General features: G+C 39.8%; 1 protein-coding gene across 2 annotated transcripts in view; it reads right to left on the bottom strand.

Moving 5' to 3' along the window:
• The window catches only part of rorb (RAR-related orphan receptor B), a 266,439-nt gene that overhangs the window by 57,394 nt on the left and 181,076 nt on the right, over positions 1-27,969 (bottom strand). For both annotated transcript variants that reach the window (XM_043712184.1, XM_043712175.1), the window contains exons 3-4: positions 10,306-10,447; positions 9,583-9,999 (exon numbers count right to left, since the gene is read on the bottom strand). In XM_043712184.1, coding sequence (XP_043568119.1) covers positions 9,583-9,999; positions 10,306-10,447 — 559 coding nt within the window. The remainder of the gene's footprint in view (positions 1-9,582; positions 10,000-10,305; positions 10,448-27,969) is intronic.

Below are 27,969 nucleotides of genomic sequence, written 5' to 3'. Positions count from 1 at the left end.
ATGGAATATATTTTCCCTCTGTATTCAGTCAACCTGACGACAAACCTATGAAAAGAGACCTCACTGGAAAAAACTAAGGGAACAGTCAGCGTGTCATCAAATTCCATGGCCAAACCGTAATTCATTGGAGGTCTCCCTGAAACAAATAGTTCTAGAATTACCTCCTTGCCAAACCTGAACGTCTGGAGCCTTTGCTTGTCAATCATTGCTGGGTTGATGTGCCTGGGCCTGTAAGCGAGTGGCATGCTATTGAATACACCTTTGGTGACCTGACACGTTGACCAGTCTTTCTGTGCTCCTTCCTTGCTTCTTCCACTGAAAGAGCTTAAAGCAATTACAATCATTCGGCTAATTGAGTCCACACAGACCTTCCGAACAGAATCCCACACAGATTCACACTCCCTACCCTACCACTCTGCATTTCCCAAGGCTAGGAGACAGTGAGGTCTGCAGACGCTGGAGATCAGAGTTGACAGTGTGTTTCTGAAAAAGTACAGCAGGTCAGGCAGCATCTGAGGAGCAGGAAAATCGACGTTTTGGGCCAGAGCCCTTCATCAGGAATGGCTAACCCACACATTTCTGGACGCTATGGGCAATTTGGCAAGGATAATCCACCAAACGTGCATATCTTTGGACTGTGGGGGGGGGAACCCACACAGACTCAGCCCAAGTTTGGAATCAAACCCGGGGCCCTGGTGCTGTGAGGCAGCTGTGCTAACCACTGCATGGCCCCAACTGAAGCACTTTTTCAGTCTTCAGAACGGAGTTCCACAACTTCACATCATAAAATCTGGCCTCCCCTTTTATCCGCAGAACATTGCCGGGGTCTCTGGATTAACACCTTATTGATAATACCACTTGACCATTGCCTCCCAATTCTTAAAGCTGATAGACACTGCTTTCTTTTAGTTTGCTGTTCCTTGCTTAACCAACATGGTTTGTTTTTTATGTCCAGTTCATCAAGATGGTATTAGTACAACACAGGAATGGCGCATAAAAATAACCATGTTGTGGGTTTCCTTCTTCAGTAGCTGTAATGATTGGGAGTTGTTGCCAAACTAGCTCACCACTCACTAAAATTTATATCAGGCCCTCAGGGGTGCAAAACTCTCAACCAATAAAATTGCTGTTCCCTTGCTACATAATTTTGACTAGTGTAATGCTTTGTGCCAACAGCAATTTCCCAGGTTACTGTCTTGCCCCTTCTCTCTTTCTTTGACATCTGAAAGACTGAGTATTCAGTGTTCAAACAACCTGTCTACAAAACAGACAAAATAATTGCTTATTTCAGAGACTGCTGTTCAATGGAAAGTCAATTATTCTGTTCAAAAAGTAAAAAAGAACATTACCATGATTACAGACTACTCCGCAATAGGTTAATCATTTGATCCTGCTGTGATAGTAAATTACTATTTTTCCATCATCCATTATTTATTCCGTTATTAGTAAGGACTATGTCAGGAATGGACAAGGTTTAAAATAATGTAACAATGTAAAAAGAATAAAACAGCTGCTGTATTATCTCTATTATCTAATTTACTAACCCACATCCAGCTGCAAATTTCCTCAACTCCCACACAAAATGCTTTTCTATTTACTTTTCTGTCAGGTTTATTGCCTGCAACTTGTGTCACAAAGAGAAGTCTTATTCTGCACTGTGGATCTCTCACAGGGAAAACACCAGAACAGAAGTAAGGTACCACAGGAAAATCAACCATCACTTGTAGCTCACCTCATTACTTATTGTTAGAAAAATCCAGATTAATTTTTCTTCCCATTGTCATTGGGCACATATCACCCATTCTTCACTGAGTCAACAATGTATTTCATTTTTAAATATTTTTTGAGTTTGTAGCCATTGTAAATGGTATATTTTACATGTGAATTCCAAGGGAAAATTAGTAATCTCTGTGTTATACCAAGTTTAAAGATTTACTTTGTTTTCTAATATTGCTACAGCTATTGACTCCACTGTAACACAAAAATATTTCCCCCTCTTATTAGACCTGCTTCTTCCCAGATTTTAGATGTGAAACATATATTTTTTTTTAATTAGAAAACATTTAGTTCTCTGCTTTACTTGCTTTTCCATTTTTCTAATGCCTCCTAATGTCCATCTTTTTTAGGGCAGTGACGATAGCAGGTTTATCCAGGGAGCAGTTTGAAAAGAGAATACTTAAAGCCAATTGAACCATTGGGAATGTTGCAGTTGAGAATGACATTAACATTACCATTGCCCACACAAGTGTACTGTCAGCACCAAAATTACTAAATACTAATGCACCATGGAAACATAATTCAGTGAAAGCAGGACACTCCAAAGATTAAACCAGTAATTTCCTAATCTACGTGGCCTGTATCCAACAGTACACAGAGCATTTAACAATTGAGCTAAAAGGAGCGGTCACTTTAGCATCACTTAATTGACTTTAAAAATTGGATTCTGTTTATTAGAAATCTCCTTTCTACAATCAGTTTTCCTTTTCACCAATCCAATCTAGAATTTGAACTCAAGTTTCCATAATTACTTTTTTTTTATCATTGCTCACAAGGAATAAAATTTGTATTCTTATTTGAGAATCGTGCTATGTACCAATCCTTGTATTAAAGGAGGGAGGGAGTGAGAACAATACATTTTTTACTACTGGTCATGCCATGAGAGAATGGAAGAGCTATCCAAAGAAAACTTCCCTTATTTTTCAGGGCTAACATCCCCTCCAGGTTTGGAGCTTCTCTCTCTCAACTCAGCTCTGTAGCAAAGAATTGGCAGAAGATGTTAATAATTTCTTTACCTATTCAAACCATACTACATTGTTAGTCAACAGAAGTAGCAACTGAACTGTGACAAATGCTTCCTTATTTATAGATTATGGAACTCAAACAGAAACATTTTAAGGGATACCTAAAATATGAGAGGAGAGTATTTCATATCTCTAGTCAATTGTGAATGAATTTTTATTTTCCTGCTGCAGGGAAGTTGCTCCTGTAGGTTTGGCACTTCTTGGTTAATACATTCAAGATGGATAATTATACGGTTCAGGAAATGTTCAGCAATGGAGATAGATATGTGTGGGCTGCTACAGCAAGAGACTGTCAGAAGTAAAAAAGGAATGACAGAAAATGATCTGCTCAATTTGACTTATTGATATGCAAATTAAATTAATTACAGAATATGCAGGAGATAGGTAGACAAATACCAAATATTATTACAAGCTGAAGTGTAACTGAGGGGCTCAGCTGGTATAAACTCTGAGTAAAAGGCACACTACTCATCAATGCCATCTGTGTTAAAGCTTTGAAAAAAAAATTAGGCTCTTTATTATTTTATTTGATATTATATACACAAAAGGCATTGAGAATTTTAAAAATAATATGAAAAGAAACATTATCACAATAATTGTGTTTAAAGGAGTCAGGTTGCATGGCTTCTGAGCCATACAGATGAGACAGAAGCCAGGATTAGCCTGTGATATCTACTGGAAGAACTGATCTCAATTGGTATGATGGCACAGAAATGACAACTGGCCTCAGTGCCCTTACACTAGCGAAGAAAAATATCATATTTTAACTCACTACCTTTCAGATGTTCTTTAGATATACTTTTAATGCATGGTATAGCATGGGAGCATTACAAGATGTAGCTCAAATCACAAGGAACAGAAACTTTATAAATCAAGAGAAAAAAATCTTAGTTTCATTATGAATATTGACAATCTGGAAAAATAAATGCATGGCCATCTGGTTCACCTTATTTTATTGCCATAGTTGGCAGATGCCATAACTTTAAATGCTTGGCTGAGCTCCAGCAATGGATTCAACTTAGCAGGGATCTGTTTACTCAGTTACAAAGGGGATGCTAGCTATGTGAGACAGATACATTTATTACCTTGTAATAACCTGATTGTTGCTTCTGGAGATGTTTCAATGCTTGTCTGTTTATTTGCGTATGATTAAGAGGTGCAAAATGGATTGAAGGTTTCCGAAACGAAATTTTGACTACCTTTGTATAATTGACAGCTTGATGAGAAGGTGATAGGGTCAATGTTTTTTTAAAAGGAATGTTGAATGTTCGTTAGAAATGCTCAGAAGAAGAAAAAAGTATTTCTAATATGGCTATGTAGTTTGCTGATTATGTATTAGGTACACAGATAAGTTTCTCTTATTCTCCATGGAATATGAATATTGCTGGCAAGACCAACTTTTCTTGCCCACCGCTAATTGAACTGAATAACTTTCTTGGCCATTTCAGAAGGAGTTAGAATGAGCTACATTGCTGTTGGTCTAGAGTTACATGTTTCTCAGACTTAGTAAAGAAATGATATAAGTGACCCAAATGTGATTTTACAACATATCAGCACCATTGAGACTAGCTTTCAATTCTAAACTTAAGCTCTATTTAAATTCCCCCAACTGCCTTGGTAGGATATGAGCCCATGACCACAGAATATTACTCTGGGACTCTAGATTACTCATCCAGTAATATCTCCTCATGGACATGGGAGGGTCTTAAGAGATACAAAAGGGTATGGAAAGAGGAGGTGGGGTGAGGGCTAGATGGCTAAACAATCATGAATAGAGCTTGGCCAATGTCCCAGTAAATGGAGGACAGCCTTCAAAATCTGCTAGCCTTGCTATCCACCCACCTCTGATTCCACCTCACCACTACCTCCATAGGTGCCTGACCCATCCTGAGCCTATGTTGATCCCAAAAATGATAGTATGGTGAACAGGCTTCTCCAGGACAGGTTTGAGATATCAGGTGACTAAATTTCCTGTACCCAGTCCCCATTTCCTTTATGAAAATACAGACCCTTCATTCCTGAGGATAAATAATTGAGCTAGTTCCTAGTGTGAAGCAAAGCACAATCAGGTCTACCTTACATGGTCAGAAATTGTGTCAGTTGTACCCTCTCTCTGGTCTTCAGCTATCCCCACTTCACCACCCCCTTTATCTACAGCTCCCCCATGCCCACCCCCAGTCCTGAAGGAGGATTACACCTGAAATGTCAACTTCTCCACCACCTGATGCTGCCTGGCTTGCTGTGTTCTTCCAGCCTCCTGCCTGGATACACAAGATTTTATTGAGCTCTCATTTCATAAACTGAATAATATTCACAATTCTGACTGCAAATTTACTAAATTTTGAACTCTGGTTAATGGAACAGTTCTGACCATTTTGTAACAGAAGAAATTCAGATTAAAATTAGATTATTTTGACAAACTTCAAATTGAATCCAAAAAAACTTCTATTTTTTCAATCTAACACTTAACTTTGAACCAACTCAACTTCACCCAATTATACTTTAATGCTTATATTTATCCTGCATTACACTAGAGAGAGAATTATATTCTAGTTTACTGAGGGTCAAAATTGACAAATAGTTCAATTCAGTACTGTAGAATGACTTTTTATTGCATGCCATTTCATCCCTTCCCTATGTTTACTGGTTTGCCCTGAAGCCTGTCTCAGGAAAAGCAAGATTGTGTGGAATCTAGTTGAGGGCTATATCTCTAAAGAATTGTGGTAGTTAGCTGGACAAGTGCTGCTACTTAGCTAATCTGGTTCGAATAGATTAACACATGTGCCAGAAGGCTCGTTGTCGTTTCTTTAGGAACAAGGCATGATAACATTCATTCATCATGGGCAGTTAACTTCAAATGTCTGTCACTGCTGGGATTTTGATCCTTTAATATGAGTGCACAATGAGAACATAAGAAACAGGAGCATGAATAAAGCCTTCAGCCCTATGACCTGCTTTGTTATCAAGACTACGGCTGATCTGATTGTGACCTTAACACACTTTCCTGCCTGTCCTCATAACCACTGACTTCTTTTTGTCAGTGAAGTATCTAACTCAACCTGTTAGTATTTAACTTCTATTAACTATTTTTTTTCACCAAGATTGTGGTGGAATGGCATTGCAATGTACACATTCCACTGTCCAGGAGCCCAGAGCTCGTCTGCTCCATCTGTTTTACTTTATTTTTCCTTAATATGCTCTTTGTTTTAAAAAAAAGTTTCCATTTGTTATGGTACGTTCTCTTTTAATAACTTCGGTGGAAGGAATCTTCTCCCAGCTCAGGCCCAGCAACGAAGTGGCTTCCACCTGCTCGAATGGCAGTACAGGCCTGGTACCTAGCAGACGGTCTTGTCCAGGAGGGACAGTCTCGGCTTGGCTGCGCGTTCTTGTCCCCGTATGGAGGGCTTCTTTGATGGCTTCCAGGTATTCCAGCAGCCCAGCATGGAGGTCTGTTCGTAGTGTGGTGGGGCAGGGCAGGGTAGTCTGGGCCCGGCGTTGTGGTGGCTTCGGCCTGGTTTTCCAGTGCGCTCCGAACCCAGCAGCCGTTAATTGAACTGTGATGAACTTTTTGTTTTCTCCTTCTTATTTATGACTTCTGTCATTAATTTAGGTGCCCTGATATGGCGAATTATGAAACTTTTCATTTTTTTGTTAAAATACACGTGAGAATAAATTGCTCATGTTATTCTGTTTTCTACTGCCATTTCATCCCTTCCCTATGTTTACTGGTTTGCCCTGAAGCCTGTCTCAGGAAAAGCAAGATTGTGTGGAATCTAGTTGAGGGCTATATCTCTAAAGAATTGTGGCAGTTAGCTGGACAAGTGCTGCTACTTAGCTAATCTGGTTCGAATAGATTAATACATGTGCCAACATTGTTTATACTACGTTTATTACTCATTTCTAGATATCCTGATGGTGTATTGAGATAATTCCAGAGGTATTCAGTGTTGATTGCATATTAGGTATGAGTGCCAGGTTCCCTTCTTCAATGGAGCTTGCTGAACTGGTCAAGTCTTTATAACAATCATGTGGCTTTCATGGTTGCTTTCTGGTCTTTGTCCAAAATGACTTGATTGGTCACATTTTCTTCCACAACTTGTCACTGAAATTTGAACTCTCAGCATAATTTCATGTCCTAATTTCATAGGATAGTTCCAAAGACATTGACCTTGTTACCAGGCTGACAATTTGCGAACTAAACTTCTTCAAGTGTCCCTTATCCATAATCAGAGGGAGTGTGAAAGAGCATGAAACACACAGACAGGCATACAGAGAAAGATAGTCACACCAAAGGAAGTAAGAGACCTCCATTTTACTTGGTTTTGCTAAACCAAATCTTGGGTTTCATAAAGTTGAAAATGCACATTTTAGAAGTATACCAAATATGATCAATGTCCAGATTTTCATCCTCTACGTATGGGTTGAGATCAACTCAGTAAAAACAAGGACTGCAGATGCTGGAAACCAGAGTCTAGATTAGAATGGTGCTGGAGAAGCACAACAGGTCAGGCAGCATCCGAGGAGCAGGGAAATTGATGTTTCAGGCAAAAGCCCTTCATTATGAATAGAGCTCTATTCCTGATGAAGGGCTTTTGCCCGAAACGTCAATTTTCCTGCTCCTCGGATGCTGCCTGACCTGCTGTGCTTTTCCAGTATTACTCTAATCTAGAGTATGGGTTGAGAATCAGGCAATTTTTTGTCATGATTCCACCTCCCGCCTGACAGTGCCAACTCATGCTATTTTTATGGCAGAGGTAGACTGATGTCAAATTCTAGCAGCAGGCTGAAAGCGCAAAAGAAGTAGATGGATACCAAGGCAAGGAGGCTGGAGGTTCGAGAAAACAGCCAGTTCACTAGGACTTTGGCTCACTTCTGTGAATGGGCATTATGTACCTTGTGCTCCACACCCCTCATTCCTCCCCCACACCCAATCATGCCACCTCATATTCTCTACAAAGGACAGAATTCATGAACCCTATCATAACATTGGGAACTCTTTCATGGTCATGAAACTGTCAAAACAGTTCAAAATACTGCCATTCATTAATTTTAAAACTATAATCATCTAAGAAGCTGATAAAATTGACATAAAAAATAAAACTCACAATCTATTTCACAATTCTGTCAACAATCCTGATTGAAATTAATCCAGTAGTAGGTTTAGAGCTCAGACAAACATCACTTGCACAACTATGTTAACAAATCCTCCAGATCTGAAATATTAAACACTTTGAACTTGCTGGGTTGAATAGCTTGAAGCCTTTTGAAGCACTGGAACAGATAACCATTTACTCCAATGCTTGTGAGATTGAACAGATGGTTGGACTTTCGAACAAAGAAAATATTAAATTGCATATAATATGAACATTTAAAATCTTAATAACAGTCAATTCAGAAGAACATTTTACCAAACGCATAATGTACTCAAATACACCCAAACTTTCACAATGTTGGTCAAAGCCATTTAACTTATCATATCCCATTATATTACAAAACCCTGAAGGTGCCAACACATTTTGAACTTCTTATTAAAAGATTTGACTCCAGACTAAGCTTCCCCATGGTTTCTGACTTCCCTTGAGGTGGTTCGACTAACTTCTTGCAACAAATCAATCCAACTCTATGAAAATAACGGAGTTGCAAATGGCTAGTCCTGCAATGAAATGGGCAAGTATGGGACTGCAGCATAGGAGGCTCACTATCTGTGACTTAATGCCAGGGCCATTAAAAGCTTACAGCAGGAATGGGGCAGGAATCAGAGTCAAGTCCCTCCCCATTTTAAATCCCATTTGCCTCCATTCAAATAAGGATCAAGACATGAAAACTGACCCCATGGAAAAGACTTCTCAACCAACTAAAGAAATATTAAGGCAAGATCAGCAAGATTATATAAGCCTTTGATGAAAAGCACCAAAACATTTGATGACTTTTTATAATTCATGAAATGTGGGTGTCACTGGCAAGGGCAGCAGTTATTGCCCATTCTTCATTGCCTAGATGGCAGTTGAAAACCAATTATATTGTGGATCACGATTCACATGTATGCAGGACCAGGTAAGGATAACAATTTCCTTCCCTAAGAACACTAGTGAACCAGATGTCTTTTTTTCTGACAATTGACAGTGGTTATGTAGGTGCCATTTTAATGGATTCAAAAGATTACTATATGCCATGGTGTGCTTTGAATCCTAATTCCTAGAACATTAGCCTGGTGTTTTGGATTGCTAGTCCAATGACACATCATAAACACTGGAACTGGACTGATGGACATTTTTTCCTTTTTTGCACTAAATTAAAAGTACTGAGTCAGGCACATAGGTGAAAATTAAATTAGGAAGGTGACAGAAAATACCAAATTTTCTGTCAACATGCTTCATTTTTCAGGAATATAACTTCTTGTTCAGGTTGTTTTTTTGATGTCCACCCAGGTGCTCATTCATTACTAAAGCACAAAAGTAGCCTTGTTTTTTTTGCTACTTAGAATTTTGCAAACTTTACGACAGTGCAGTCACCTGTCAATTCTAAACCATGTCAGGTACAGACTCCAGTATCAGCAGTTTTGAGACAGCGAACCAAAAGCTTCAACTTTAGATGCACCTTTCTCAAATCATTCACTCAATGAAATGAATACTAAGTCTCAGATCAACATTCGCCAAATGATTTCTAATGTAACATGGTCATTGTCACGCAGAAGGTGTAAATAAATACCGCAGATTAGATTGTATTGGCAACAATTAATATGTTCAAAAAGAAAAGGATTACTTTTTCTTACCAGACCTACCTATTTCAGTCATTGTTACTCCAGGAGCCAGCTGACCATTTGTAAAAGAGCTATACGTAAACAAGTTTGGAACAGGGGTGAGGTCATAAATAGGCTCTTGTTTTATTTGCTTGATTCCAGCCATGTCTATCCCAGACTGATCTGGTGATGGTTGAGCAGAATCTACACTGTAATATCCATTAGCTCCCTCAGATTGTACTTTTGGAAGATCAATGACATGTCCATTTGAATAAGTGCCACCAATTTCGTTGTTCAGGTCTGTCAAGCCATTGCTGATGCTGTTTGTATAGACACGGGTGAGGGCTTCTGCCTCACCGCTCTGCTGCTGCCGTTGCTCTTGTAGTCTCTGTTGGTGCTTTTGGACTTCGGCATATAGACTGTCCCGCTGCTTCTTGGACATTCTCCCAAACTTTACAGCTGTGAAGGGAGCAAACAACAACAACAACAAAAAGAGGGTTTATTGTCAAGAAACTCGGAGTTGAAAGAATGTTTACTATTTCCAACCATCATAATCTCATAACGATGTCATCTAAAATACTAAAATCACTGACTTCTGGCCAAAAGGAACGGGATATTTGTCTTAGCATAGCGTCACATTGAATTACTTAAATATTACAGCAAAGAATTAGCCTAAATGGTCTGTCCACACACCAACTTCCTCCTACTGTATTCTAACTCCACGAGAGTAATCCTCAAAATCTTAAAATTTTTCCCTATTCTTACCATCACGAGACATTCCAAGGGCAAGACATTTCTGCAGGCGACAATGCTGACAACGATTCCGATTAGTTCGATCGATTAAACAGTTTCTCTGTCGAGGACAGGAGTAAGAGGCATTGTTCTGCTGACTCCTCCTAAAGAATCCCTAAAATAATAAGAGTCATAGGTTATATATATTTTTTAAATGTTATATTCATTTTCGAGATGTACTTCCAAGTTTGCTGCATGAATGATTTATTAAAGCAATCATATAAACCTGTCTTTGCATTGATATTTTTGAGATAAAGTAAATGCTTTAACAAGTAGAAATTCATTTTAACAAGTTTATAGAAAATCAGCTTGTATTTCACGTTAGGGTGAGATTTTGAAACCTGCTGCCAATGGAAACAGAGCAGTGAATTTAAGATGTGGTGAGTTTCTGTCCCATACCTATCGAAAGAGGAGCTAAAGATGGGAGTTTCTGTCTCTGTGAATAAAGAGCACTTCCATGAATATTGTTTTAATGTACACTTAAGGATCCTATTAATATACACAGGACCATCAACTACCATTTTCAGATTAGAATTTCAGAGTTCTAGAATTTTGAAGTTTCAGTTTCAAAGAGGAATCCAAAAGGTAAGTTTTATTTATTTATTTGTGTGTGGCAAGCCAGAAAGAACAGGAATGGGTTTTTTTTAGATTAGATTAGATTACTTACAGTGTGGAAACAGGCCCTTCGGCCCAACAAGTCCACACCGACCCGCCGAAGCGCAACCCACCCATACCCCTACATTTACCCCTTTAACCTAACACTACGGGCAATTTAGCATTGCCAATTCACCTGACCCGCACATCTTTGTGACTGTGGGAGGAAACCGGAGCACCCGGAGGAAACCCATGCAGACACGGGGAGAATGTGCAAACTCCACACAGTCAGTCGCCTGAGTCGGGAATTGAACCCGGGTCTCTGGCGCTGTGAGGCAGCAGTGCTAACCACTGTGCCACCGTGCCGCCCACAATCTGGTCTTCCAGATTGTATTAAAACATCATGAATTATTTCAACAATGGTTTCCTCTTTCTAGCCCCACTACATCCTAAGTCTGAGATCAGACTTCCAACAAAATAAACCTTCCAATAGACCTGGTCTCATGCAACAGATTCCAGCTGACATCTTTATGACTTAGATTAGATTCCCTACAGTGTGGAAACAGGCCCTTCGGCCCAACAAGTTCACATCGACCCTCCGAAGAGCAACCCACCCAGACCCATTCCCCTACATTTACCCCTTCACCTAACACTACGGGCAATTTAGCATGGCAAATTCACCTAACCTGCACATCTATGGACTGTGGGAGGAAACTGGAGCACCTGGAGGAAACCCAGGGAGAATGTGCAAACAGTTGACCGAGGCAGGAATTGAACCCAGGTCTCTGGTGCTGTGAGGCAGCAGTGCTAACCACTGTGCCACTGTGCCGTCCCCATATCGAGGTATCAGGTGACTGGCTGGAATATTCTGTTCACCCATCACCTGAACACCACCCTGAGAAACTTACTCCACAGTAATATTCAAATGCTGAATATTCCCATTTTTTGAAGCCTTCATAGGAGTATTACATACCGGAGATAATGACATAAAAGTCAGCCTGGTGAATAAGATTACTCCATATTTTCAAACACTAAAACAATTATGCTTTTGCATTTACTTGGCAAATCAGTCAACCTCAGTTTTCTGCTACCTAATGTAATACCCATGTCTGTAGTTGTTCTAAATTCTTCACTTCACAAAAGCATGTTTGACTTACCTTATGCTGTGAGACACATGAGATCAAGCAGGCGATATGTCAGCTGTGCTATAAAGAGGATGTATAAGACTTCAAGTAAACTCACGCACAGCAGATAGCATATGCCATAGTGAGTGACAAAGCAAAATAGGTCTTCCATCGATTTGAATGAGTATGAAACTGCTTTCAAGACAAACGTAATAATTGGTAACTGATCAAATAACTGTTGTGGTGAGTGAATTTGGCGTTAGTGATAAACCGGTGCATGAATTGAAGGAAGAATTTGCTCTGAAGAAGGTGCCAAAGAAAAATGCACAGTCAGAAGACAGGCCAGCCACTGGTCTCATAGTGAGAAGTGTGCATCATGTGCATATATATAAGAGCTCTGGAAAATTGTCAGGGTAGTTACATTATCCCACAAAATAGGTCAAAGTAAACAGAATCTAACTAAGATTTTAGACTATTAGCCAATTTGTGAAGTTGATTCAAGGAGTGGAACAATTTAGTGTAAAGTAGAAGACCAAGACTGTTGTGGTTCTGTTCGCCGAGCTGGGAATTAGTGTTGCAGATGTTTCGTCCCCTGTCTAGGTGACATCCTGAGTGCTTGGGAGCCTCCTGTGAAGCGCTTCTGTGATCTTTCCTCCGGCATTTGTAGTGGTTTGAATTTGCCGCTTCCGGTTGTCAGTTCCAGCTGTCCGTTGCAGTGGTCGGTATATTGGGTCCAGGTCGATGTGCTTATTGATTGAATCTGTGGATGAGTGCCAGGCCTCTAGAAAACTCATGTTGCTTGTCATCTGCGTGTGTGGCTACTAAGGATAGCTGGTTGTGTCGACACGCAGATGACAAGCATGAGTTCGACTGGGACAACACTACTATTATAGGACAAGCCAAACAGAGAACAGCCAGGGAATTCCTAGAGGCTGTTATTGATTGAATCAATAAGCACATCGACCTGGACCCAATATACCAGCCACTGCAACGGACAGCTGGAACTGACAACAGGAAGCGGCAGATTCAAACCACTACAAATGCCGGAGGAAAGATCACAGAAGTGCTTCACAGGAGGCTCCCAAGCACTGAGGATGTCACCTAGACAGGGGACGAAACGTCTGCAACACAAATTCCCAGCTCGGCGAACAGGACCACCACAACGAGCACCCGAGCTACAAATCTTCTCACAAACTTTGAAGACCAAAACTGCTCAAAGACTATCAAAGAACATGAAATTAAAATGACTAGCTACCAGTAATTCACCATCAGATAGTGGTAAAAACACAATTACCCATTAAGCCAACATGAATGAAGTGCTAGTAACTTTTGTTATGCCCTGCAGCCAAAGTATGGAGTGGAAGGGTTCAAGAAAAATTCTAATGAAAATAACAGGACATGAGATAACAAAATTCAAGGTGCTACTAGCTTGCACTTCTGATGGAATTAAATTAAAGTCTCCCATAATTTTCAACCATGCTAGACTAAATACACTGCACAAAACAGTTGGATCAATGTGGATGTACTGAACTTAATGATTGATAATGTCTGTGAAATTGGTGTGTCTGTGGCCTATATAAAAATGCAATTTATTAGTGTGTGATATGTTCAATTTCCATATAAACAATTAGATCAAGTAATGGCTGTTAGAAATAACATCCACATTGAGTTATACTGGAGAGTCTGACATCCATAGTTCAACTTTTGGAAATGTACTTCAGCAATGCATACAAGTTGACACCTATTTTGGAAGGATTTTTGGAGGCTTCATCAGTCAATTTATATGAACATCTATGGTGTGTACCTCAAATTAAAATCAATAAAAGTCAAGAATATGCACTCATCCCCATATATTCCACTGACCTCCATTCCCTTTCATCTTAGAAATAATGGATTGTTCACAGCACAACTGTTTACAACCTAACACCTTCAAAATGTACTCATTGTAGACTCAGACATTGCATTGTCTATTAGTATAAATACCTTGTACCTTCTTCTCAGTAAAGCAATGTCAGTCCTCCTTGACTTCTCACAATGAAATGCCCCAAGCTTACTATCAGGTAGGCTTCAGAACAGGTAATTTATCTTCTTCATTTTCCCTAAACTTAGGCTACAGTCTCAAAATATAACAAACTCAGATCTCAACTGTAGCACTTTCAAACTTCATCAAACATTCATCTATGCCACCCAAGGCTTGAAGACTATTCTGACAGCTTGAATATCCACCTTCTCTCCATAGAATGTGTTGCGCTCCCCAAATTCATGCTCATCTATCCTGGTCATAAATAACCAAGTTTGTAACAGTGACTTTCCACTTCAACCTCCTTGCAGCTTTTGATATGATCAACAGCACCAATTGCCTCTATTGTTCGGCTCAGTGAGGCAGTCCATGTTTGATTTTGCTCTTACTTATCCAATCATTGTCAAAGCATCTCTCGTAATGAGCTCTCATCCTGCCACCATCCTGTTACTATCAGAATGTCCGAGGGATATATGCTTTGTCACGTCTTTGATCTTAATGAAAAATTACATTAGCAGACATGATTTTACACTGAGTTTCACATAGGTTCTACCTCTCTAGACTCATTCATTGCTTTGTTGTCAGACTGCTTGTCCACTACCTAATCTTAGATAATTCGCAGTGTGCTCCAGCAAAGCACAAGAAGCACATATGATTGCCTTCAGATCTCAAGCTCTGCACTCTTGTAATGACTCCAACCCCCTCCCTTGTAAGTTGTATTAATTTTAAAATGAACCTATTCAAGCCTGTCATGACACTTCCACACTTATCAAATCCTGAGGTGGGACTTGAACCCAATCTCCTGGCTCAGGGGTTGAGACACAACTACTGTATGACCAAGCCCACTTTGTAAATTGCAGCTATTTTCTAATCAACCTGTTGAGAGATATGAACCAGACTTTACAAAAAAATCTTAAAGTAAGGGAACACTTAGGAAGCAGCGATCATAATATGGTAGAGTTCAGTCTGCAGTTTGAAAGAGAGAAGGCAAAATCGGATGTAATGGCGTTACAGTTAAGTAAAGGTAATTATGAGGGCATGAGAGAGGAACTGACAAAAATAGACTGGAAGCAGAGCCTAGCAGGGAAGACAGTAGAACAAAAATGGCAGGAGTTTGTGATTGGGAAGTCTACAAAAACAAACAGAGGATAACAAAGAGAGAAATAAGGAAGGAGAGGATCAAATATGAAGGTAGGCTAGCTAGTAATATTAGAAATGATAGTAAAAGTTTCTTTCAATACATAAGAAACAAACGACAGGCAAGAGTAGACATTGGGCCACTTCAAACTGATGCTGGAAGCCTAGTGATGGGAGATAAGGAAATAGCAGGAGAACTTAATAAGTACTTTGCGTCAGTCTTCACAGTGGAAGACATGAGTAATATCCCAACAATTAAAGGGAGTCAGGGGGCTGAGTTGAGTATGGTTGCCATTACAAAAGAGAAAGTGTGAGAAAAGCTAAAAGGTCTTAAAATTGATAAATCTCCTGGCCCTGATGGGTTCCAAAAGGCCTTTGATAAGGTGCCACACGGGGGGCTGCTGAGTAAGGTGAGGGCCCATGGTGTTCGAGGTGAGCTACTGGTATGGATTGAGGATTGGCTGTCTGACAGAAGGCAGAGAGTTGTGATAAAAGGTTCTTTTTTGGAATGGCAGCTGGTGACGAGCGGTGTCCCGCAGGGTTCAGTGTTGGGGCCGCAGCTGTTCACATTATATATTAATGATCTGGATGAAGGGACTGGGGGCATTCTAGCGAAGTTTGCCGATGATACAAAGTTAGGTGGACAGGCAGGTAGTACTGAGGAAGTGGGGAGGCTGCAGAAGGATCTAGACAGTTTGGAGGAGTGGTCCAGGAAATGGCTGATGGAATTCAATGTGAGCAAATGCGAGGTCTTGCACTTTGGGAAAAAGAATAGAAGCATGGATTACTTTCTAAACTGTGAGAATATTCGTAATGCCAAAGTACAGAGAGATCGGGAGTGCTAGTTGAGGATTCTCTAAAGGTAAACATGCAGGTTGAGTCCGTGATTAAGAAAGCAAATGCAGTATTGTCAATTATCTCAAGAGGGTTGGAATATAAAAGCACTGTTGTGCTACTGAGACTTTATAAAGCTCTGGTTAGGCCCCATTTGGAGTACTGTGTCCAGTTTTGGTCCCCACACCTCAGGAAGGACATACTGGCACTGGAGCGTGTCCAGCAGAGATTCACACGGATGATCCCTGGAATGGTAGGTCTAACATATGAGGAACGGCTGAGGATCCTGGGATTGTATCCATTGGAGTTCAGAAGATTAAGGGGAGATCTAATAGAAACTTACAAGATAATACATGGCTTGGAGAGGGTGGATGCTCGGAAATTGTTTCCGTTAGGCGAGGAGACTAGGACCTGTGGATACAGCCTTAGAATTAGAGGGGATAAATTCAGAACAGAAACGCGGAGATATTTCTTCAGCCAGAGAGTGGTGGGCCTGTGGAATTCATTGCCACAGAGTGCAGTGGAGGCTGGGACGCTAAATGTCTTCAAGGCAGAAATTGATAAATTCTTGATGTCACAAGGAATTAAGGGCTACGGGGAGAATGCGGGTAAGTGGAGTTGAAATGCCCATCAGCCATGATTAAATGTTGGAGTGGACTCGATGGGCCGAATGGCCTTACTTCCGCTCCTATGTCTTATGGTCTTATGGATATTATTGCATACCTCTGGAACAGGTGGGATTTGAATCAGGGAATTTTTAGTGTGGTATCAATTAGACTACCACTACACAATGAGAGTCCCTCCTTGAAAATTGTATAAGTGCTGTTTATTATGTTCAGATGCTGGACATGAAATAGGGATTCATTTGTGTTCTTACATAAAGGACCATGCTAAAATTATAGTTAAAACCCAAAAGAACTGCAGATGCTGTAAATCAGAAACAAAAACAAAGTATCGGAAAAGCTCAGTAGGTCTGGCAGCATCTGTGGAGAGAAATCAATTAACGTTTTCGGGTTGAGTGACCCTTCCTCAATTCAGGAAGGGTGACTCGACCAGAAACGTTAACTCTGAATACTCTCCACAGATGCTACCAGACCTACTGAGCTTTTCCAGCAATTTCTGAAACTGTAGTTGTTAGGTTTGGAAGTGCAAGCTGGCAATTTTATGGAAATAAAAATGTGGAAGTATTAATGATTAAGATTGAATTCTATCCTTCACTGTCTGGCTTGAAGCATTGCTAATCTCTTGAAACTGAACCAGACTATTCATAATCTGAGCATCCTATTCAAATCCCATAATCTCTATCACAAAACAATCTGAATTTTACTTCTGTAATATTACCCATACTTCAGCATTTTTGATGTGAATCATTTACCAATTAGAGTTCATAATTTATTTTTACAGGGGCCTTCTTGCTGACTTCCTATTCTTCACCCTCCAGAAATGTTGTGTTACCTAAAACCATCCTTTTAATTCCCTATTGTGCTGAGCAGGATTTGCTGCATCCGCCCTATCTTTGTTGATGTATTTTGGTCCCAATTTTAAAATTGTCAGGCTTCTGTTTAAAAACATTATTACCTGACCATTCCAAACAATGCAAACTAACCCCATCACATCTTCTAATCTCTCTGGGGATAGCATTGTGATGGTAATGCATGGTTAACACACACCTGAAGGTCGAGATGCAGGCAATGTGCTATCTTCATGCAACCTGCTCATTCAATAGGTGCAGCATTAAAATGTGTGTTGACTACATGCATTTGCAAGGGACTCAAAAATGCCTAATGCTGGCCTTTACATCTGAACGGAGAAGTCAACTGTTTTGCAGAATATGCTGAGAGTCATAAAGAGAATGAAACTGGGATAGTAACTGAGTAATTACACAAGATGCAAAAGGGTGAATTCTACTGTTTTCAGATGTGCACTAGAACCTTGGATGGAAGAAATGAAAACGAGGAGAGGGATTTGTTAAATACAGGGGGTTTGGAGGGTCTACACACACAGAGATTCAAAATAAAGTGTGAGTAGATATCAGAGGTGGTCAATGGCAGTAATCCAATCTGAACAGTGGTACTGCAGTACCATAAGGAATTCAATGACCTTACAATGAGATGTCAAACCTGGCCAGGCAATGCAGGATCACAAAGGAGAAAGTGAAGATGAAGACACCACGTTGAAATAGTTTGAGATTCATTTGCAGCTGCCAGGTTAGTTACTGATGTTGTGCAGATCTCAGAGGTTTGATTAGAGGTGAGATCTGCATGTGGTAGGACACATCAGGCATGAGTGGGTTACCAGCTAATTTATGTTTGATATCAAGGAGCATGAAATCGTTCAGCATTAACTTGGCATTGGGCTATATGTGGGGCTTGGAGTCCATCAATACCAAAAGGAAAATGGTGGCCAACTCTGTTTTCACATTTGTAAATCTGATTAAAATGCAGTACCTGATGGTGAAAAGACAATTTCCACATGCAAATCGGACTGCTGTCACGCAAGGCCAACCTACTGCCATGTAAACTCAGACTTCTACTTTTATGACTGTGCATTAGCTGCTCAAAGGGCTTTACAACAGTCTTGTGACCTGCCCTTCAACAAAGGAATTTTTGAGACCCCATTCTAGTAAAGTAGCAGTACCTTGATACTCAAACGTACTGTACTGTCTCAGCATGACAGCATTTGTCCTCCAGCCCTGGCACCCAAGCGGAGATGGTGCACTCTTCAACTAGACTCTCTGGGTTTGCACATACTCTAGGCCAACCTTCACGACTATTTACAGGCTTATCCACCATTGTCAGCTGCCTTTCACAAAGCTGGTTGTGACCACCAATGTCAGAGCAAACCAAACCTCATGGAATACAGCCCCTAAGGGAATGTATTGCAATGATCAGTTTATATTTGTATGCAATATGGAATCATTTCACTTATAATACATTTATGGGTTGGAACATTTGTGTGGTAGATGTTCTTATTCTTGTACTATGGCCATGCAAACACTGTGATGCTAACGATAAAGGGAAGATTAAATGTGCGACTGTGAAGAGAATTAAAATTTATGGTTACCGGTAAATAACTCAAATTAATTTTTCATGGCAACTTGGCATTTGGTATTCCAGGTCCCTTCATCTTCCTTTTCATGCTTTACATTTCATTTGCTGACTGACTGTCTGTCTCTTCCGAAAGCACTGATATGCTCAAAGTGGTAAACTCACTTGTTTGCAATTTTTACCTTATTTTTCTTCTGGGCCTTTTAGACCTCTTCCCTGAATAGTGGGCATCAGATCTGCATCATTGCACCCTTGTGGTATTTTCCCAGATGACCCTCCTAGCACCTGGAATCGAGAATACCTTCCCTTATCACATGTTGCGGTATTTGCTAACTCAACAAGTAGTGCAGTGCTAGGTAAGGCTTGTTTAAGGTAGCTTTCTGCCACTAATCCTCCTTTGTCTTTGTACTGTCTTAGCCAATGATTAGTGGCATAGCATAAACCAAGTTATCTGTAAGAATAATAGGATGGTTATGGACAGGGATTTTAACTTTCCAAACATAGGCTGAGACTGCCATAGTGTTAAGGGTTTAGATGGAGATGAATTTATTAAGTGTTGAAAAGAATTTTTTCTGATTTAGTATGTGGGTGTTCCTATTAGAGAAGGTGCAAAACTTGACCTACTCTTGGGAAACAAAACAGAGCAGGTGACTGAGGTGTTAGTTGGGGAGCGCTTTGGGGCTAGCGACCATAATTCTATCAGTTTTAAAATAGTTTTGGCAAAGGATAGACCAGATCTAAAAGTTGAATTTCTAAATTGCAGGAAGGCTAATTTTGACCGTATTAGGAAAGAACATTCAAAAGCTGGCTGGGGGCAGATGTTCATAGGTAAAGGGACGATTGGAAAATGGGAAGCCTTCAAAAATGAGCATACAAGAGTCCAGAGACAGTATATTCCTGTTAGGGTGAAAGGAAAGGCTGGTAGGCGTAGGGAATGCTGGATGACTAGAGAAATTGAGGTTGTGATTAAGAAGAAAAAGGAAGCATATATCAGCTATAGACATCAGAGAATGAGTGAATCTTTAGAAGAATATAAAGGCAATAGAAGAAATATTTAAGAGGGAAATCAGATGGGCAAAAAGAGAACGGGAGATAGCTTTGACAAAGAGGGTTAAGGAGAATCCAAAGGGATTTTTATAAAAACATTTAAGGACAAAAGGGCAACTAGGGAGAGAACAGGGCACCTCAAAGGCAGCTGATGTGTTGAGCCACAGGAGATGGGGGAAAAATATGAAATTAGTATTTTGCATCAGTATTTACTGTGGAGAAGGACATGAAAGATATAAAACGCAGGGAAATAGATGGTAACATCTTGAAAAATGTCCATATCACAGAGGTGTTGGTGTTGGATGTCTTGAAATGCAAGTAGTAGTTAAAGCCCCCTGGACCTGATCAGGTGTACCCTAGAACACTATGGGAAGCTAGGGAAGTGATTGCTGGGCTTGTTGAGATACTTGTATCATTGATAGTCACAGGTGAGGTGCCAGAAGACTAAAGTTGGCTAATGTGGTACCACTATTTAAGAAAAGTGGTAAGGAAAAGCCAGAGAACTATAGACTGGTGAGCCTGACATCTGTGATGGACAAGTTGTTGGAGTGAATCCTGAGGGACAGGATTTATATGTATTTGGAAAGGCAAGGATTGATTAGGAATAGTCAATGTGGCTTTGTGCATGGGAGGTTTTGTAGAAGTAACAAAAATGGATTGATGAGGGCAGAGCGGTGGATGTGATCTATATGGACTTCAGTAAGGTGTTCGACAAGGTTCCCCAAGGAGACTGGTTAGCAAGGTTAGGTCTCAGGGAGGACTAGTGATTTGGATGCAGAACTGGCTTGAAGATAGAAAACAGAGGGCGGTGGTGGAAGCTTGCTTTTCAGACTAGAGGCCTGAGACCACAGGAGTGCCACAAGGATCGGTGCTGGGTCCACTACTTTTCATATTATTATATAACATTTATATAAATAATTTGAATGTGAACATAGGAGGTACAGTTAGTAAATTTGCAGATGACACCAAAATTGGAGGTCTAGTGGACAGCAAAGAAGGTTATCTCAGAGAACAATGAGATCTTGATCAGATGGGCCAATGGGCTGAGGAATGGCAGACAGAGTTTAATTTAGATAAATGCAAGGTGCTGCATTTTGGGAAAGCAAATAAAATGGTAAGATGGTGCTGAACAAAGAGACCTTGGAGTGCAGGTTCATAGTTCCTTGAAAGTGGAGTCGCAGGTAGATAGGATAGTGAAGAATGCGTTTGATATGCTTTCCTTTATTGGTCAGAGTATGGAGTATAGGAGTTGGGAGATCATGTTGCAGCTGTACAGGACATTGGTTAGGTCACTTTTGGAATATTGTGTACAATTCTGGTCTCCTTCCTATGGGAAGAATGTCGTGAAACTTGAAAGGGTTCAGAAAAGATTTACAAGGATGTTGCCAGGGTTGGAGGATTTGAGCTATAGGGAGAGGCTGAACAGGCTGGAGCTGTTTTCCCCAGAGCATGGGAGGCTGAGGGGTGACCACATAGAGGTTTATAAAATCATAAGGAGCATGGATAGGATAAATAGATAAAGTCTTTTCCCTGGGATGGGGGAATCCAGAACTAGAAGGCATGGGTTTAGGGTGAGAGTAGAAAGATATAAAAGGGTCCTAAAGGACAACTTTTTCAATGCAGAGGGTGGTGTGTGTGTGGAATGAGCTGCCGAAGGAAGTGGTGGAGGCGAGTACAATGACAGCATTTAAAAAGCATCTTGATGGGTGAATAGAAAGGGTTTAGAGGGATATGGGCCAAGTGCTGGTAAATGGGACTAGATTAGGTTTGGATATCTGGTTGTCAGGGACGAGTTGGATCGAAGGATTTATTTCTGTACTGTACTTCTCTATGACCATAGAGTGGTTACTGTAGTTGCACTGTTCCTGGATAACAAGGAGGTATATTTCATGGCAGCAGTAAGTACAACTACATTGGTCACGCATAACGAGTTGGACCTTAAGGACTTGTTGCAGATCTATCTGCTCCTTTACAGAGTCCAATTTTGTATCCAATATCCTTTCAATGGAACTCTTAGCTTGTCTCCCTCTGTTTATCAAACCAATGGCAGCTCTTACAGCTGCGGTCTTGGCATAATACTCTAAAATTCCTCCTCAACTCTCTGCAGCACTCTTTAAAAAAAATCCCTTAAGCACAATAATTTAAGCAAGTTTCTTATAACACCACGGAATATCTCCTTATGGGTTGCAACTTTTAAAAAAATTTATATGGCTGATTTGTTTTTCTACACTGAAGTCATTATATAGATTTAAGTTGTTGCTGAATTGTATTACTTTCCTAGTTTCTCTTGTTCTGTCGCACTGCCATGAAGAATGTGATTAATTTACTATCATAATCACTTCAACAACGTAGTAATATTTTCCTGTAACTATCCTCATGAAGAAAAGCGAGCAGTAAATGGACCTTGTAATATAGTCTTAATCCGTTCAAACCAGCTGCTCCAGGTTTGATTTGTGCTCTCTGCTGACTTAGTTGATCTAAGTCCAATAGCAATATGACTGCAAAAATTGGCATCTACATTTCTAGGCTAGGGAGAGGAAATAATCAGTCAGGATTCTTTTCCTTGATCGTAATTTTAAAATGTTTTCATGAAGTCTTGCCTATCAGAATTGTGTAACTTTCACTGGAACACATATGTTTTGACATGGTGAACCCCAGCTATGCTTGCTTGATATAGTCAGTCATTAATTAACCCACTAAATTTTATCATCCAAACTTATATAATAGTCCCACTTTTAACTTAACCAACCCAGTGGAAAGAGCGAGCGTGTTTGGGTTGGTGTTAACATCTCATCCGATATTAATTTCCATTGATGAATACAGAAGTAAATTTGGACATGATGTAAAACAGGTGCCTGACCTGGACTTGTCAAATTCCTGCTGAGGGGGTAAGGTTAAACTCAGGCTCCGAGAGGCTGAATGAGCATTACTGCCTGTGGACTGAGTATGGCACTCCAATAGGAGTTGAAGTGTAAATTGAATGGGAAAGAAGACAAAAAACTGATCTGCAATAGTTACCCTCTTGTCATTGAGCTTTGAAAATGTTACTTCAATTAATCAGGTAAAGTATACAGACTATGCTGTTTTACCTCTTTCTATTGATTGGTAAGGATCTCAACTGTTCTTTTCTCAGTGAGACGAATTAGACTGATGAATACTAAAGACTTGTATTAATGCAATAGCTTCAATTAATCAAGACACTTGTTAAATTGTTTTGCATTGGTGTAGACAGAATGAAACTAGTATTAATTTGTTGGCATAAAGACATAATGGATATGATGATACTAACTTCACAACTGATGATCTGACTGCATAGTACATGAGCCATGAAGTTACATCTGTTTTATGTCTGGATGGGGCATTGGTTGAAAAAAAAGTGTCGAGCATATTGAGACTAAAGCATAAATCTGGCTTTGAAATGGACTTCTGACTGCCAGTACCCATCAGTTATTCCATTTAAACATGAACACAGTGAGAAATGTCAGCACTTTCACTGGGATTAAAGAGTTTTCTCTGAATCCAGTGTTGACATTGGTATTATTATTACAGGTGTACAGCACAAGACTGAATGGAGCTGCAAAGGAATTAAATAAAAATTACTTGAGATGTAGAGGATGAAACTGCTTGTTTAAAAAAAGATACTGGAAGGCAACTAAATGCAAAAAAAACTCATTATATTGGGAGCAAAATTCAACTGAGGATTCTTAATATCCATATTTAATAGAACAGTGTTAAGTTTGCAAGAAAAAAAATTCTTTTAATAATTCTACAATTCTTAAAATTTCTTTATATCTGTGGATTTACATTGAAGCTGACTTCAAAATATAAGCAGTGCATACCATCTGTGCTTCTGGAATAATTCCATAATATCTTTTTGAGAGCTTTTAGCAGCTGTGATCATTTGACAACTAATGATTCTGCTTTCATTTGTGTACTGTCTGTAAAGATGCCATTGGTTAGTAGATTGTCAGATAAAAGAAAAAAAAGTGATCTGAAATTGATAAGTAAGTCACAGGAGCTTGGATTTGGTCAATGCTGTCTAACACATATGTCTGATCATTCTCATCAGCTATGTGACACCATGTTAGACACATGCACGAATTTTAGTACAATTTCTTTTTACATACATTCACATAATATATGCAAAAGTAATCCATCTTTATATATTTACTTAACATACATTGACCATCATTGAGTGGCCCATGGAAGCTAAGTAGTCGAACAATCCAAAATGAAAATCCTGGTACAGAAGCTTTTTGTCCTCAAATTAACATGGAATTAAAGTATTCACACATATGGTGTGTGAATATGGAAATTAAGAACTCATTCCCAGGTGCAGTATCCCCTGCTCATTGCTATTTGCTAATCAACAGGACAATTACCCATAAATGAATTCCTAATTAACCACAAGCTAGAGGGTTAATGTGTTGCACAAAATTGGCTTTGCATTATTTACTTAGCACCTTTGAAAAGGTGCTGCAGTGAAGGATTTTAAAACACCACTAAATAACTTGACAAGAGATCAGATGATCAGGTCAAGGAGGTTTGGAGCAGACTGCTCAGTACATTTTAAGTTGTCTCTGAAAGGAGCAAAGCAAGGTTGAAAATCAGAGAACAGCAGGAAGGGAACCCCAGAGCTTGGGACTAAAGCAACTAAAAGTACAGCTACCAATGGTGGAGAAATTACAATTGGGAATGTTGAAAATATCTGAACAGCAGAGTACAGATATCTTGGAGGATTGTAGAGCTAGAGATATTGACAGGTATTGGGAGGCACAAAACAAGATGAAAGTTAAAAACAAGTGTGACTTCACTGGGTGCCAGTGTAGGCCAACAAGTATGGGGTGACAGAAGATTTGCTGTGTGTTAAGACATGGGCAGCTAAAGTTTTGAATGACTGAGTTGACAAAGACATGCACATGGGAAACCGGCCAAATGTCTGTTGGAATAGTCAATTCTAGTAGTAACAAAGCTTTGAATTGGGGGCAGTAATTTTCAAGTGATAAAGGTTCCTGCCGCAGCGCCAATTAAAAAGGCAATGGTGAAAGTATCTTGGCAATTGCAGCAGCTGTACAGCAACTTTATGAAAAAAGACAGGAAGCTAGGAAAGGTTGGATAGCTCATTAATTCAAGATGACATTTATACGTTAGTGAGCAATGATAAGTTCAAAAGATCAAGATGTTAAATCAGTCTTAGTAGAATGAAGAAACAGAAAACGTAGGAGGTCACACATGGGAGTAGTTTATTAGCGTACTTTCTTGGAGGAGGGACTTATCTTACAAAGAAAGGTTGAAAAAGGTTGGGCCTGTTGGGGTGTCATGGCAGAGCCAGTTGATTGGATGATATCAATCTTTGTGACAAAGAGGTTCACAAGCTCCTCACACTTTAGGGTGAAGGAAGGGGAAAATGGGTTTTAAAAAGGTTCTTTCTTCTAACCAAGAGAATTCCAGGGTTATGCTGGAATAATGAACAGATGAAAGCAGGATCCAATATTGTTGCAAGTGGTCCACACAGATTTACAAATTTCTATTCAAGTTTATATCTCTTGGAGTTAAAGATTCCAACATTCAAGTCACTGAGATTGACTACTTTCTGAATGTGGCCAAGTTTGGACATGTTCACTTGGTCTGTACCATCATGTACCCCTGTGTAGATGGACAGATGTCTGAATGAGTTGAATACATTATTTTATCTAGTATCTTAAAGTATGGCTTTAAGAGTTCTATTTAGCCCTTATTTGTTTTTAGGAAGAAGGATTGAGGCAGATGTACTGAGCAGTCTGCTCCAAAGCCAATAAAGTAAACAGTTTGTGAGTCCTTGAGTTGTTTTTTTTTTAAATAGGAACAATAGAAGTAGCCAAAATGGGTGGGGTCAAGCTCCCACAGAACAAGTTTTAAAAAAAAATCTTAGCCTTCAGGAGCAGGTGCTGGGGTCTTGAAGTTGAATATGAGCTGCTTTTCCTCTGTTACAGCTAAAAGCTGGGGGTTCTCTTCCTGCTGCTAGAGTTGCATGCAAGACATTCTATGTTACTCTATTTGCCTTTGCCAAAGGAGTGTTTATGGGAATGTCACTATATTGGAACAGTTACTGTTCAGTAATTAAATAATTTATCAGAAAACTTAACAACAATAGAGTTGTTATTTCAATTCTTTTGTTAACTTTTAACTATAGTGTATGAATAAAGTATGTTTTGTTTCAAGAGTGGTAATTTGACCAATCAAATTGCACCTAGAACACAATGCCTGACAAATGCCTTTAAAACAAGAAAAAGTAAGGGTCTAAGCTATCTTCATGCATTTTGATGGGACATTGTATGGTCCCAAAACAAAAATGGTTTTTAAAATTTGCTCTTTTGGATTTCAGTTAGTCTACATGAAAGGTTGCAATTAACCACTGTAAGCAAATTATGTAAACTGCAATATTCAATTGAAGTAAACTCTTATACAACCGATCACGTCTGCACAGGCAGGAACCTTTTGCTTGTGCATTTGGTACACAGGGGTTATTCTGAAACAGCGCACAGCCAACATAAGCCTTGCTTGCAGGCAGCCTGAGTTGTTGATTTGAACCTACAATATTGTACACCTCTATCAGATCTGAGTTCCTTGAGAATAGCTCTCCTTAGTGGGAAAATAGATCATGCAGTTACACCTAGAGTGTCAACACAGCTCCAAGAGTCATAGATTCATAGAGATGTACAGCATGGAAACAGACCTTTTGGTCCAATCCATCCATGCCGACCAGATACCCCAACCCAAATTAGTCCCACCTGCCAGCACCCGGCCCATATCCCTCCAAACCCTTCCTATTCATATACCCATCCAAATGCCTCTTAAATGTTGCAATTGTACCAGCCTCCACCACATCCTCTAGCAGATCATTTCATACACGTACCACCCTCTGCGTGAAAAAGTTGCCTCTTAGGTCTTTTTCATATCTTTCCCCTCTCATCCTAAACCTATGCCCTCTAGTTCTAGACTCCCCGACCCCAGGGAAAAGACTTTGTCTATTTATCCTATCCATGCCCCTCATAATTTTGTAAACTTCTATAAGGTCACCCCTCAGCCTCCGACGCTATTGAAGAACATGTTCCTATTGCATCATCTGTTTCTTCTTCAACTTTACCTCGTTTCTAAATTCCTGGGAAAAAAAATCCAGTTTGTTCTCAACATATTCAACTGGCTTGGACTACTTGAAGAAATGGAACATTTACAAAGCAGTTACAATGATATTCCAAGAGGTTTTTAATTCTTAAAGCATTGAGTTAGTATAATGATTCTTTCCAAAGGCCCTCTATGGATCACCATCTTGAAGTGTGTTCTGATAGTCGTTCGATCAAAGTCATTGGGAACTCTTTGTCTACTGCCTCCCCCTTATGTTGTCACTATGGGTGGTTCTACCTGGAGCGAAGTGTGGTTTTAAAAAAAAATCAACAGCAAACTAGGCATAGAAAGTCTGTGCATCTCACTAGCTGTGAAAGCATAAGGTGGTTTGCAGTGGCAAGCTATCCACTTGATGACAGCTTGATGACATCACCAAAATTCAACCAGAAAAACTGTGCGCACACTGATGCTGCTACATCTCTGGACTGTACTACTCCCATGTTTTCAAGCCTGCATTATCTCTTTGGATTTTTGCCTCCCATGGGTTCTGGGTATTGGGTATCTGTACTGTACTCTTGAAGCCACTGAACCTTGCTAGACTGGTCCTGCTTGGTGGAGTCTGTGACATCTTTATATGTGCCTCGAGTAACTTTTTCTCACTATCAGTATGCCCTGTAAATTCTTTATTTACATTCAAATATACAGAATACTGATTACAGCTCTTTGGTAC

This window comes from Chiloscyllium plagiosum, chromosome 2 (genome assembly GCF_004010195.1).
Source record: "Chiloscyllium plagiosum isolate BGI_BamShark_2017 chromosome 2, ASM401019v2, whole genome shotgun sequence".
NCBI lineage: Eukaryota > Metazoa > Chordata > Chondrichthyes > Orectolobiformes > Hemiscylliidae > Chiloscyllium > Chiloscyllium plagiosum.
This window is presented reverse-complemented; position numbering and strand designations above follow the sequence as displayed.